Source organism: Leptinotarsa decemlineata, unplaced genomic scaffold (assembly GCF_025532065.1).
Source record: "Leptinotarsa decemlineata unplaced genomic scaffold, Ldec_3_MD MMD2_tig00000010_RagTag_RagTag, whole genome shotgun sequence".
Lineage (NCBI taxonomy): Eukaryota > Metazoa > Arthropoda > Insecta > Coleoptera > Chrysomelidae > Leptinotarsa > Leptinotarsa decemlineata.
The window spans coordinates 8,458,010-8,473,434 of NW_027412538.1; the positions used below are offsets into that span (position 1 = coordinate 8,458,010).

Genomic DNA, 15,425 nt, shown 5'->3' on the forward strand with positions numbered 1-15,425 from the left:
AATTGAACGTGTGCCTCACCATTTAATCGAGAAGGTAGAAAATGAGGCCCAATTAAATCATCTCCAATAACTCCGAGCCACACGTTAAGAGAAAACTGTTCTTGATGGTTAGTTTCGACAATAGAGTGGGGGTTTTCATCAGCCCATATGTGGTAATTATGACATTTAATAATCTTGTCCCGAGAAAAACTACATTCGTCTGTGAATTCTATCGTCTTCAGAAATTCACAATTTCTTCCAATCATTTCCAGCATCTAATTGCAAAATTCAAGACGGTTCGGAAAGTCTCGCGATAACAGTGTCTGTTCTCGTTGCAGATGGTAAGGGTATAAGATTTGTTCCTTTAAAATTCGAAATACCGTCATATGATCAACATTTAGCTGGAAAGTAATCTTTCTAGTACTGGTAGTAGGTTGTTCTTCAATCAAATTAAGTACTGCTTCCTCAAGCTATGGTGTTCGTACTTCTCGATGGCGACCACAATTCTGCGTTCTTTTGTCGAATGAACCATATTCTCGAAATCGTTGAAGTCGAGCAAATATTCTATGTGAAGGATGCTGCCGTTGAGCATACATTTCAACATATCTTCTAGAAGCTTCTAACCCATTCCCCTGTGACAGACCGTAAACGTAATGCATATCAGCCATTTCCTCATTTGTGTATGCCATTTTAATAACAAGTGAATTATTGAAGTAACAAATTAAGAACAGAACAACAACAGACAATTAGTATTAATTCAATTTCGAAAATTCACAAACTGACAGCGTCATACCAATTCAATTGTCACTATCGCTAATAGCGACCTACTAGATAGATTAGTTTCGTATTTTCGCATTTATGACGATGTATCTCTGTAGATACATCTGGTTTATTTTGGGCAAAAAACCCACGAGACATTTTTTGTTTAGAATGAAACAGGCTATCGGAAATAAATTTTTAAATGGTAACAAATAATAAGACAAAAAGTTACATTGGAAATAAATTTTAGGGGTTGCGTTTTCCACCCCTTACAACCATGGGGTAAACCAAACAAATGTCTTGCTAAGTGTCTTTTTGGTAGTACAAAACGTCAGATTAATTTCAATATTGTAACTTTTTTAGTGCTTGCGAAAAAAATTGTTATACAAATTTTATGTTCCTCCTATAAGGGGCTGTATCTTAGCAAGGAATGCTCCAATGAAATTTCTTTATATGAAAGATCCTATCTTTTTTTCGATGAGGAATCACGTCCTTAAATGTTTTACACTTATTCAGTTAGACCCTTACCACTTATGTTCATATTCCAAAATTCATCAGGAAATGGAGTTATTCCCGAATTTTTCAAAGAAACGAAGTTAACAGCTATTCATAAAAAAATTAATTTTTTTTTTATTATAGACCCCAAAGTTTATTGCAAAGTTGTACGAATTCATTGTATATCAAAGAATATTTTGGCTCGTGAAAAATAAAATTGCTGGCTCATAGCATGGATTTTGTAACAGAAGGTCCATAGAGTTTCTTTCACGGCCATCGTTGCTGAATCGATGAAGGAGAGGGGAAGACAAGTAGATGACATATACACTGACTTTGCCAAGGCATTCAACAAAGTCGACCATGCAAGTTTAATGTGTAAACTTCATGCTTATTCCTTAAGTAATTCACGTTAAGATATACTTTCAAGCTACCTAATGAACAGAAAGCAGCATACAGGTATATTTTAGAGGAATTAAGCCAGAGAAATTCTTTGCAAGGTCCGGTGTACCCCAGGGATAGAAATTGAGCCCCCTTCTGTTCCTATTGTTCAGCAATGGCCTTTCTGATTATTTTTCAAGTAACTGTTTTAATAATCCGATAACTGCAAAATACTCAGGATAATGAGTATAGATCTCATTTCTCTGCTTGATTGGTGTGAAAACCACATACTATATTTGAATTTCGTTAAATGTTATGTGGTTACTTTCAGTAAAGGTAAAAATAATTTTGAATTTCAGTATTCGATACTGGGTAGACTGGGTAGATATATCTGATTTAAATGTAAAAGTCACAACTTTTCCATTTACATACATGCCACGCTGATAGTTGTTCCGGAACTAACAAATTTTATATAGTTATCTAAGCATATCAGGTTTAATATAAATGTTTATCTGTAGTTTGAAACTGCTAAAAACATTTTAGAAATAATTAATCGTGCTCTTTCAGGAAATCATTCATTGGTATCATTACTTGGATTTCTTCTTCTTCCTGAGGATAGTTTTCAATATTGTTTGATTAGTAAGTTTGTTGAAAATCGACTTCTTACTTTAAATTCTTTTGTCTTTTCAAAATCTCCAATGAAAGCCGAAGAGCTCAACCCTTATCAAGATGTGAAGGCGACAGCTCGCGAATATCATCAAGTCAACTGTCTCTGTTTTCAAGTTTTTAGGCGTGAGAGAATTCTTGTAACAAAATATGAAATATATTTTTAGTAACCTACGAATAAAAATATTGAAAGCACCTTCATGACTCCTGTCTATGGACAAAATAATACACCAATTCGACTTTTAAATAGTGGAACTATGGCAGTGTCCTGATCTCCATCTATCTCTTCTTCGACCAACAACATAAAAGCGGGACACTTCTCAAATACATACCAGAGCGCTAAGGCAGGTTTTTGAATTCATCAAAAAGTTTCAAGAAGATTGAAGATTGAAGAAAACGTTTCAAATGAACCAACAGATGAATCCATCTGATCCACCGGATGACTTATCGATTAAATTATAAACTGTACGAATCGCGTATGCTACCACGCAACGCAATGATGGATTTTTTACTAATAGGGTTCGTTCTGATTGATAGTATTTCTCTCAAGTGTGGTGCAATCATCAAGGTTCATTTTGCTCAGTGGGATTCCCCATGCTTACCCATCTGGCTAGTGTATCGCAACTTCGGTAGACCAATTGACCTTACAAAGACCACAAATCAGAAATATAATGGAAATAGCATAGTTACCGCGCAGGAGAGCACCTCAGCATCAAAAAGGCCATAGCACGAGATCGAGATAGAGGTAGGAGAATGGTTAATGAAAGACATTATTTGTCAAGAACTCCCACCGAGAAAGTTGCAGTGAACATATGTGGGCCTTCTCCCACGACAGACATCTGACAAAAGTACCTGTTGGTACTGACTCTCGAAGTGTTTAAGAGAGTCACTATCATGAATTAAGAGGCTGCTACGAAATCACAGGTGTTTCTTAACATCGTAGTTGACATTAGTTGTGGAAAGTTCTGTATTCCGATCAATGTCTTCTTTCTAGGTCCATTTTGGAAATTCAGACCTCTCAATGGGAAGAGGAAGAAAAATGGGACACTATTTGTTTATAACTCCCAGTGACCATTTGTGGACCTTCCCCACGACAGACAATAGACAAAAGTACCTGTTAGCGCTGAATGATTATTTCTTGAAGGATTTGAGAGAGTTCTTATCACAAATTAAGAGGCCGCTACAAAATCAGAGGTGTTCCTTAACAACGTAGGTGCCAGACATGTTGTATCTGGCAACTACGTTGTTGAGGAAAGCCTTTAAATCTGTATTCTCATCAATGTCAACTTCCTAGGTCCGTTTAGGAAATTCATAACCATTAACAAGGAGAGGATGGAAAATGGGACATTATTTGTTTAGAGCTGCCATCGAAAAAATTGCTGTGACTATAGGTGGACCTTCCCCACAACAGACAACGGACAAAAGTACCTGTTGGTACTGAAGAATTATTTCTCGAAGTGTTTGTGAGATCCCTTATCACGAACTGAGAGGCCGCTAAAAAGCAGAGGTGTTCCTTAACAACGTAGTTGCCAGACACTCCATATCTAGCAAACATGTTCGATCAACGTTACCTTCCTAGTTTCACTTTGGAAATTCACAAAAATTGAGACCAGCTGCTACCGAAATTTCTTCTGAAATATAAGAGTACAGTCCATGAAGGTTGCAGATATGGAAGCATCGCAGGGAGAATTGTGTAGAGCTGTCGGAGACTACGTTGAAGAATGAAAAATTCAGAAAAAATGTCTTCTTTGGTAGGTCGGAAACTTCTCACAGGCTGCTTGATGACATTTCTGCGATGGGCAGAAGTTTGGAGACTTTGATAGGAAGCTTCGCATCTTGGGGAGATGCACAGTATCCCACAGGTACCCTAGGATACTCTGGGATATTGTATTTCTCCCTGGTGACGATACCCAACCGCAAGACAAGATGAATCTAAAGTCTATCCAAATCCAAGATAGAGTAAAACAAAACAAAACCGAAGCGTGATGTTCACGTGATCGCCCAGTGTCAGATGGAAAGGGCAGCGTTCATTGGTGAATTCGCCTTCTTGGTACGAGTTCGGTACCAGCACAGGGTTGTAATTAGTCGTTTGCGTGTTTGTGTGGCGTGCGTTATAGTATATTGTTTAAAATTCTTTTCCAAAATGTCCAGTACAGACACTGCTGATGACACTGTGAGCTATCCTCTGAGTCCAGCCAGGAAACGAAAGAATTGATTTTTAATGTGTTCAAGAAACAGGTGGAAGAAATTGAAACATCGACTGTCGACGAAGTCGTATCGAAAGTTTAAGATAAAATTGGAGTGTGTTGCGCTTCGATTTACAATGTTTTACGGGAATATAAACAAAATCATACATTTTCCAAACCGAATACAAATCAGAATCGTCAAACCATTATAAAATCAATAGATGATGCTGATAAACATGCAATCAGGAGGAAAGTGCATGAGTACTTTTTCAGAAATGAAATACCCACGATAGACAAAGTAATCACAGAAATAAATGAAGATTTTTTTATTGCCAAGTTTTAAGCGGTCAACATTCCATGAAGTATTGAAACATTTGAATATTGTATGGAAAAAACGAGAGCGCAATAGTTTATTAGTGGATAGAAAGGAAATTGTGTTATGGAGGAGAGAGTATTTGACCAGAATTAAATATTATAGGGAACAAAAGAGAACAATTTATTATATGGATGAAACCTGGGTTAATGCTGGCCATACTACCCCTAAAGTATGGGTCGATGAAACTGTGACCTCATCTAGGAGGGCCTTTCTAGATGGACTATCCACCGGATTAACAAATCCATCAGGTGAACTTATATTTATATTAAGACCTGCCTTAATATCAATATATAAAAAGTAACCCTCGTATTTGTTTAATTTACTTACATACCTCTTCATAATTTCAGGTAAAGGAAAACGGCTTATTATTTGTCACATCGGCAATGATAATGTGTTTGTTGCTGAAGGGCTGTGGTGTTTCGAGTCGAAGAAAACTGGAGATTATCACGAAGAAATGACCGGTGAATCTTTCGAACAGTGGTTTCCCAAAGTTCTACCCCATTTGGAGGATAATGCTGTGATTGTAATGGACAATGCACCTTATCATTCGCGACAGTTATAGAAGATTCCGACAACGTCTTCAAAGAAGGTTGAAATCCAAAATTGGCTGCGGTCAAAGAATATTAGCTTTGAAGACTCAATGCTAAGAGTACATCTACTAAAAATTGTCAAGAAGCGCAAGCTTGAATACCAAAAATATATAGTCGATGAGTTGGCAGGAGGCCAAAACAAAATTGTCCTTCGCCTGCCTCCATACCAGTGCGAGCTCAATCCCATCGAGTTAATATGGGCGGATGTGAAGAATTTTGTAGCTCAGCATAACACCACGTTCAAATTTGCAGATCTCAAAGTACTTTTTGATGAGGCTTTGAAAAGAGTCACAGCGGAGAAATGGGAGAAGTGTGTTTGGCATGTGATATCGGAAGTCGAGACAAAGATGTGGAAGCTTGATAACATAATAGAGGCACAAATCGAGCCACTGATAATTCAGATTGGTGAGGATGACACTACTGATGAAGAGACAAATTCATCCAGTTGAATAATTTTGATTGATATTCCTTTTGATTTTACATAAAATAAAAATTATCGATAAAGAAATAATTACGTTCCTTTTCATATAATGCTTCAGTGCGCTGTGAAAAATCCAACTACTCGTTATTATAAAAAAGTTTTCCTAAGTAGGTATGATATAGCATTTGCGATCAACAAGATGTTGGTTCTGAATACGACCCTGGCCAATTCTTGGGATTTTCAATATCACGTGCGTAAGGCATGTCAATGTTTACATCCACTCTATCTTGTATTTGAATTTGCTTTAGCTTTCCCGACATTGAAGTTTCAGGTGGAATGTTGAAAAGAACGATAATACTGACCAAAACATTGTTTTGGAGAACATACTGTAGGAATCATGAGGGAGTTTCCAATTTTCCGTCACTCTCTAGGAAGTAACACTCCAAAACTTCAACGGGAATGTATTGAGTGGACTTGATCGAATCCTTTTTGACGGACCCATTGAAAATATTGGTTAGAATTTGAATGAACTAAAAGTTCTCTACACTATAGTAATTTCAACTCCGACGAAAGGTGGATAAAATGTGTATTCAATTTCGCAGCAAATAAAGCTGTACAGTAAATAATTTACGACTCTCGACGTTTTTTCATTACCTACCTGAACATTAAATTCCCGTAATTGGTCAATAAAAGTGAGACATTATTTTTCTTTTCAAAATAATATTATCAATAATCTCCACTGAATTTTTTCTGTAGTTGATTATTAACGAATATGTAATGAAAATTGAAAGAATTCATGAAAATGTTTCCAAACTCCTCCATTAGTTCTTTGTAATGTTAAGTTATTAACAATTAATCTATTCAAATATAAATGTGAAAGTTCGTGAGGATGGATAAATGAGGATGGATAAAACGACGGAACAGATTTAGATGAAACTTGAGACACATACAGTTTATACATCAGAATAACATATAGGCTACAATTTACAAAGGTTTTGTGTAATTTGGGTCATAATCTATATCTTTATACTAACGTAAATGTGAGAGTTTGTTAGGAATGATAAATGTATGTGTGTATGTATGTTTGTGGCTCTTGCACGCCTAAACGACTGAACGGATTTAGATGAAACTTGACAAAAATACAGCTAATACATTAGAATAACATATAGGCTACAATTTACAAAGGTTTTGTGTAATTTGGGTCATAATCTATCTATACAGGGCTTTTCATGATGAGCGTTAATTAGCCGTTTCTGGCAAACTATTCAACGGATCAACCTGAAAATTCCACAGCATGCATAAATCAATATGACCTACACGCCTAAAATATTTTAGACGAAGCGGCGTTGTCGCTTCTACTATAAAGTAGCGGCTTCTTTGATAATCTTGAACTCTCTTGCACTAAAACGATCAACTTTGAAATGGAGTGGAGTGATACTATGAGGATCTTCACTCTGAGTCATATTTTCATTTGCCTCATACAGGGTCTTCAAAAAATGCAGATACTTTGATCTCATGAAAAAATGAGTGGAACTCAATATTTTCAAATGGAACACCCTGTATATTTCAACATTTTTGAGCTCTACATCCAATTTTAGATTAACTTTGTTCAGATAATACTATTTCTATTTTGAACCGTTTTCGCCTTGGGGCAAGTGTCTTAAGGCGAAACATCGATGTATACCAGGGAGGATGACAGTGTTCCATGTAAGTGCAATTTGTTACCACAGATTTTGAACAGATTCATTTAAAGTAGAACTCAGGTGAATGATATCTGATTTTTATTCCACAACGAATGTTTGAAATACAAACTGAGTAGAGAAAAGTATCTTCTGTATAATTCAGTGTTCATATAGAAGTATTTGTTTCGAAAGAATTTTTTTTCTTTCGTGTAATTCAATGTTTATATGAAAGTAGCTGTTTCAGGAGGACTTTCTTTCAGTTTGTTTCTGAAAGTTACTTCTTTGCATGATCTACACATCCATGTATAGAGTTACTTATTTTCAAATTGATTACTTCCTTCCTTTCTTTGGAAGATTCCCTCATTTTTTTTTCGTATCTGTCAAATTCTTATAAAAATTGATACAATTGTCGTTTAAAGCATTTAATATAGATAAACTTTGTCTTTTTGTTGTTTAATAGTTATCACGATAAGATTAACTTGACGAAAAGCAGTAAGCTGTCTGCTGTAAGATGACGAAGGACGATGCGCGAAGGTAGAGGGCGATCTAAGCAATGAAGCGCAATCGCCGACAACGCGATCCGAACGTGGGAAGACGCGTGAGGGCAAACGTCGTTGACGGTTGTGTTAATTCCAAAAATCCACGGCTTTCAATCTCGAAAAGCAATGACACTGAAAACCTCAGCCGTGAAAGTCTAAATCTCTTGTTCAGATTGAGTTCTTTGAAATCTTGGGGCAAAATATTGTACAGAAGATAATCTATAGAATTTTTTGCGATAAGTGAAGACGAAATCGATGTTTTTAATGTGGTGAGCGTTTAGTGTGTTATGTTCATGAATATGACATTGTTTCGCCAAGGATACCGGAAAAAGTGTAGCACCTTCTAAGATGTTTGGCCTCTTCATTATGTTTAATTATTAGTTATATAAAATAGTATATCAAAAGTTTTTTTTTCAAATCTACCTTCTCCCAAAATAAAACTTTTCAACAGTAATACCGCAACAGTTATTTAGCTTCTGTTTTGAAGCAATCAGAGAATGAAAAAAATTAATAGAAACACTAATCGGTGACTAGTAAATATTGGATTTTTTTTATGCCAATCATTGGGAAATCGTTAACCTAATTTCGGAATCGTCTGGTCAACAAATAAATCGCCCGCTGAGAAAAAAAACTATTCGGATAGCACACCGTTCGTATTCTAAAACCTCGTCGTAGTTATGGCAAAATACGAGATGAGAGTGTTATTTGATTTTTTCCAGTTAGGTTTCTACCTACCGTGCAGCATTCCAAAGGACTTTGACTCTGCTCTAGCGGTGCGAACGAGAAAAACACGCGGCCTCTCCGTGGGTTCACAACGTCGCGTCGTACGGAAGGTATAGCAAGCCCAAAGTTAATAGCGTTCGTAGGGAAGAAAGAAAACATCTAAATGAATTCAGAATAAATGATAGTTTTGAAAAAACACACTTCAATAGCAGCACAAACTGAAAAGTAAAAAATAATTCGAAACTAGTTTAAGATTGTCAACATCGATAATAAGTCCTATGGCTTCATGTAACTAATGACTTTCAATTAGTCCGAAATCAGAATAAATCTATTTACAAAAAAAATATTTTGTTATAAAAAAGCATGGGATGCTTTGAATTATACAGGGCTATTCAAATTCGTTTCTGTACATGGGGATCTCGTAAACGATAAGCGATCGAGTATCGGTTAAATTATGGCAAAGTTGTGTATTTTAGAGACCTATTCAATGATGTAAAGAAATCGAATATAGCTCGTTTGGTTCTGGAGATATATAGGAAAAACAAAAAAATCCCAAATTATTTTTTTGCCTATATCTTCTTTATTCGCAGACATATTAAAAACCTCTCCATATTTTGCTACTGGCACTTGATGTGGGCTATCAGAATATGTCCATGAATATTTTATACAGGGTGTCATCTGGCTTGGGCGAAACTCATCTTTGAATTTTTAAATACGGACCTGTATTTTTGTTGTATTTTTTGTATCGTTGATGTCCACTTCATACTGAGAAATTAAATTAAATTTTATATTTCGGGATGTTTGGGTAATATTTGATTATAATTGTGTGAATTATTTCCTTTTGAATTACGGACCTGGAAATTGGTTGACTGAGTTGAATAAAAACACAATAGCAACTTTCACGTCTCCCTATGTACCGTAGAGTTTTTCGAGAGTTTTTTTTGTCATTTTTGGGTACCTATTCATATTTTTTTATTGCTCTGAGCGTTTTCTACAATGAACTTCGAATAGGAAAACCTTTTATAATTATATCTGAAACATATCTACATAAAAAATATATTATATGTGTTTTAATAAGCAGAAAGAGAAATTATAGCAATAATAACATCCGAAACGAACACTATAATTGTAATGAAAATTGAAATGTAATTTATATACACAAAAAAATTAATGGCGCAATTAATGTTCAAATTGGAGTCCTTCCATTTCGAGACATTTTTGAACTCGGTTTTTCAAATTAATTATTGCCCTTCATACACCTATTTGCAGCATTGTTGCGAAATCATTCAAAATCCTCAATGTCGAGTCTTCCACATTTACTATCTCTCTGCCAGCGTAAATCCTATTTTTCAATGTCCCCCATAGAAAATAGTCCAAAATAGTAAGATCTGGTCATTTTGCAGACCATCTTATTGTCCCATTATTTGTCTCGAAATGAAAGGACTCCAATTGGAACATTTATTGCACAATTAATTTTTTTGTGTATATAAATTACTACTTCATTTAAATTTTCATTTGAATTATATATGTTATTATTGCTATAATTTCTTTTTCTGCTTATTAAAACACATATAATATATTTTTGATGTAGATATGTTTCAAATAATCGTAAAAGGTTTTCTTATTCGAAGTTCATTGTAGAAAACGCTCAGAGCAATGGAAAAAATATGAATAGGTACCTAAAAATGGAAAAAAAATCTCGAAAAACTCTACGATACATAGAGAGACGTGAAAGTTGCTATTATGTTTTTATTCAACAAGAAATACAGGTCCGTATTTAAAAATTCAAAGATGGGGGTGGCCCAAGTCAGATGACACCCTGTATAAAAGATTCATTGATATATTCTGAGAGCCCACATCAAGTGCCGATAGCAAAATGAGGACAGATTTTCAATATGTCTGCGAATAAAGAAGATATAGTCGAAAAAATAATTTGGGATTTTTTGTTTTTCTTGTATATCACCAGAACCAAAAGAGCTATATTCGATTTCTTTACATCATTGAATAGGTTTCTGAAATAACCAACTTTGCCATAATTCAACCGACACTATATCTCTTATCGTTCACAGATCCCCATATACAGAAAAGAATTTGAATAACCCTGTATTTTTATTATGGCGCTAATCTGGCAAACAGCTCCTCACAAAGTATTTATAACAAATTATCTAAGAACAATTCGTTCAGGCCAGTCTCATCTCCCTACACAGGAAGTTAATGGACTGACACCTATCAGAAAACAACTACTCCCCTGGCTAATACCACGAAGGGCGTTGGATTATATCTGACAGGTGTCAGTGCAGGATTCTTCACAGAAGTTATTCCTGCATATGCTGTTGGCGATACAACTGCCGCAAAAGATTTTCAATTATTGGAACACACTTGCAGACCGGTTTCGGGCTGTATGGCCACTCGTCAGTGCAAGGTAGTGTATATCATCAACATAAAGTCGATGATTTCCGATAATTGAAAATCGAATTCCGTCAGAGTATCATTCCTCGAACTAAGCTGAAGCATACAACAAACTACAGGTTTGTCGTCGCCCCATCTGCCTGTGAAAGAGGTAGCCAAGTGCATATCCGAAATTTGCCCAATTCCTCGTATAAGGAAAGAAAACTTTCACATATAGTCAGTGGGCATTTATAACAATGGATATTTAGCACCCCACACTATTTTACAACAAAATAATTTTTTTTGTAAATAGATTTATTCTGATTTCAGACTTATTCAAAGTCATCAGTTATCTATGTTGAACACAATCTTAAATTAGTTTCGAATTATTTTTTAGTTTCAGTTTGTGTTGCTATGAAAGCATGTTTTTTTAGTTTTTCCAAACTACTATATATTTTCCACTTTTTAGTTTGGCTTGTTCAAGCCCATTCGTTTTAAAATAAAATATACAGTGTATTCCATTTAAAACGAGTCACCCTGAATAACTTTTGGTACAATGATTTTCAAAAACAATAAAAAAAAACACGTCAACAATGGTATACAGGGGAACACATTTTGACATATTCACATTTGATGTTACTTCCAGGGCACGTCACCAATTTTTTTTAATGGATCACCCTATATTGTTTCGCATTATCAGATGCTCCATGATGAGCAGATTTCAACAAAGTATATAACATATGGTTCGGGAGCTACAAATTATTCGAGTCGAAAACTTTTGAAACAATGATTTGAAGGAAAAATAAAAATACAACTCAACAATAGTATACACGGGGACACATTTTGACATGTTACTTCTAGAGATAAATCTGAAACAATGAATCAGAAAAAGAGATTTTTATTAATCCTTGAATCAAAATTTGATGACTGGACAATGATAAGAAAAAATTTTCTATAGTAAATGTTCAAAAACGTTTCCACCAACTTCCATACAATGGTACAAACGAGCTTCCATTGCCGCCCTCACATGGTTGATAATCTCTGGAGTTATTTGCCTGCAATGCCTCATGATATTCTCTTTCAATTCTTCTAATGTTGATTCTATCTCATACACTTTAGACTTTAAATGACCCCATAGAAATAAATCTACCGGAGTGAGATGCGGAGACCTTGGTGGCCATTCTGTAGGACCTCTTCTGCCAATCCAGCGACCAGGAAAATGATCATCCAAAAATTGTCGCACTGGATCTGCATAATGAGGAGGTGCACCATCCTGCTGAAATACTATTTCGTTTTCGAATAGATTTATATCCTCCCCAATTACCCTATTGATGCACGGTATTATTCGATTCTCCAACATATCAGAATATTCATCAATAGTCAAATTATCATCGACAAAAAAAGGTCCTATGATGTGGTCACCTAAAATTCCTGCCCAAACATTCCGTTTTTGAGGTTGTTGGGTATGAACTTGTCGATATAAATGAGGATTCGTATCAATCCAATATCAATAATTTTGCCGATTCACCTATCCATTAAAACTAAACATACATTCATCCGAAAAACAAATTTTACACAATAAATTCTGATGCAAGTTGATCCATTCAGTGAGACAAAACTCGATACGTCTATCGAAATAATCTTCGTTCTATTCATGAACTAGTCTAATCTTATATGGATGAAATTTGTACTTATGAAGGATCCTGAAAGCATTTCTACAACTGATTCCTGATTCTCGAGATAACTTAGTAAGAGATTGCGAAGTTTCCATTAGCCCAACGTGTCCTAAAACTGCAGTACAAATAGCTTCATCATTGATAACTCCTGAACGGATAAATATGCTTTTTATTGTTTTTTAAAACAGTTTCCATAAATTTGTTCAATAATTCCGAAACGTATTTGTGTCGTACTTTTTTTTCTGGATGATTATCATTGAACATAAGGGCAGCAGCTTCAGCACTATTTCCATTCTGGTGATACAGGTTTTTCCGGGTTTTCCTACAGCTGAAAAAGCAAATGCGCCACTGGAATCGATGAAGTCGCCCCGGAGCGCCAATTAATTTTTATTGTTGTTTTTATTTTTATCGTTGTTTTATAATTTCACAAATAAAAATTGACTGGGCAAGATAAGACTTTTTTTGAAGTATACTTCACAAAAACACTTGGAACAGCAATAAAAATAAGAGTACAGTCATAAACATTTTTTGCCTGTGGCTCCTAGTCGCCCAGATAGTTAGTAAACGTGCTATCAAATGTAGTTGAGGAGTAAAGGCTCGTCTAGCTGGACTGGCTAAATACTAATTTTTTTGTCCGTTTCACAATATTTCTTTATCAGTGCCGTGTGTTCGTGGAGGTAGTGAGTGGTTTTGCAAACCGATTTTTGAAAACTTTTTCTAGAGTTCAATTACCTTAACACCAAACTGATATTTTTGCACTCGACGCGCGTTTCGCTAACAAGGTTAGCATCTTCAGGAGAAGCAAATTGATACTAAATCTAAATACAAGGGTTAGCTGCTTATATACCTAAAGATTTTTGGTCCGATGCGGACTTTGTTTCTTAAATGATAATTATCCTAATTGATTTTTCGGTAATTAACTAGTGGAACCACTACCTGCAAATTGATTTGTCAACAATAGATTGAAAAGCGGACAACTGGCAGGGCAAATGTCACGCCAGTTGGCCAGAGGTGTTTACACGTAGCCAATAATTTTATATCAGTAAGCTGTCCTCTGTCAATTGTCTCCTCAACTGGCATCGTGTAAACGCGACTTAAGGCATTGCTGAGTAATGAATGTAAATAAACACCGGAAGTAGTTACAAGTCTTCGTGACTATTTTTGATATATCAATCTGAGAAAAGCCGTTAGGAAACATGTTGTTCTCATTTCTCATCTCACAACTGAACTAAATATATTTTCTCAGTACCAAAAACGATGATCTTGAATTATTACATACGATGAATTGTAATAGATATTTTCAACTGTAATGAAAATGATTGATTTTTGTTGTTTTACATGCATGCAATTTGTACTTACCTTATTGGTTAACATAACACAGGCGATAACCCCCAAACTCCACCAATCAACTGCGTGTCCGTAAGATTCTGTGGCTAATATTTCTGGGGCTAGAACAAATGAGATTCACTAAGCTAACGTTCCTTTAAATGTGGTTGACGGTTTCCTAGTGAATAATAATTCAAACAAAACGATACTGGTTTGCTGTAATATTTTTTTCATAATGCGTCCACTCAGGGCACACGATTCTTGGTTCCAATAATCAGGTACTCCACGTTATGGTTGAAGATACTCCCCATGCCCTACCCTGGAAGGGTGGGATTTTCGATAGTTACGGGACCTGACCGATCAACCTCTTTTATGCCTTAAAAAATAATAGTTTTCTTTTCACGAGTTGTACTCATATTGTGATCGAAGAAACTGATATAAAATGAAATAAATGAGGATCTCTTTCTTTTGAACCATGATCTTTTGCTCGACAAACTCTCAAGATATGGTATAGGAGGAATATCCGTGTCCTTACTAAACTCATACTTATATAAGAGAAGGCAAGTAGTCAAAGTTGGAAAAAGTCTAAATACTAAAGGAAATATTGAGGATGGGGTACAACGGGGATCCATTCTGGAACCCTTCATGAATTTAACTTTTGAAGCCAAAACTAACCAGTACCATTAGGTCATGTAGACACTCCAAACTCAAAAGTCCACGCCCTCCCTGTTGTCGGGGGAAGTACAACCGTGAAACGAACGATTTGAAATGCAAACTCCTATAGATTCCTATAGACTCCAAACGATTGGAAAAGATTGGAACGGCAAGCATATTTGTTGCAGCAACTTTGTTCTTCCCCGACAGTTCCGATTACCAGATCTGTCGAAGTTTGTGCTGATACTTGCCGCGGAGAGTTTTTCACTGCTGTTACCTCTTGTGAGTGGCGTTGTTCCACCCCGAGGTGAGTATATGTCTCTCCCGGCATCCAGATGGTGTAGGATGCTTCCATCTACGAGCTGCACATCCTCTCCGTAATCCACGCATCGTCCTCTTTTGAGATGGACCATTGCACATTTGTCTATCCCGAATTTCATACCGATAGCATGCGTGTACTCTTCCACCACCCTCAAGGACTGATTATTATTATTATCTCATTATTCTAACTGCTCGTGCTTTTGGCAAGAATCATCTGGGCAGAAATGTAACACATAAGTTTGTATTAGAATTGTTACGCAAATTCA

General features: G+C 35.8%; 1 protein-coding gene across 1 annotated transcript in view; it reads right to left on the reverse strand.

Moving 5' to 3' along the window:
* The window catches only part of S6KL (ribosomal protein S6 kinase like), a 159,573-nt gene that overhangs the window by 121,410 nt on the left and 22,738 nt on the right, over positions 1–15,425 (reverse strand). Inside the window, exon 7 of the mRNA XM_074171364.1 lies at positions 14,218–14,306. Coding sequence (XP_074027465.1) covers positions 14,218–14,306 — 89 coding nt within the window. The remainder of the gene's footprint in view (positions 1–14,217; positions 14,307–15,425) is intronic.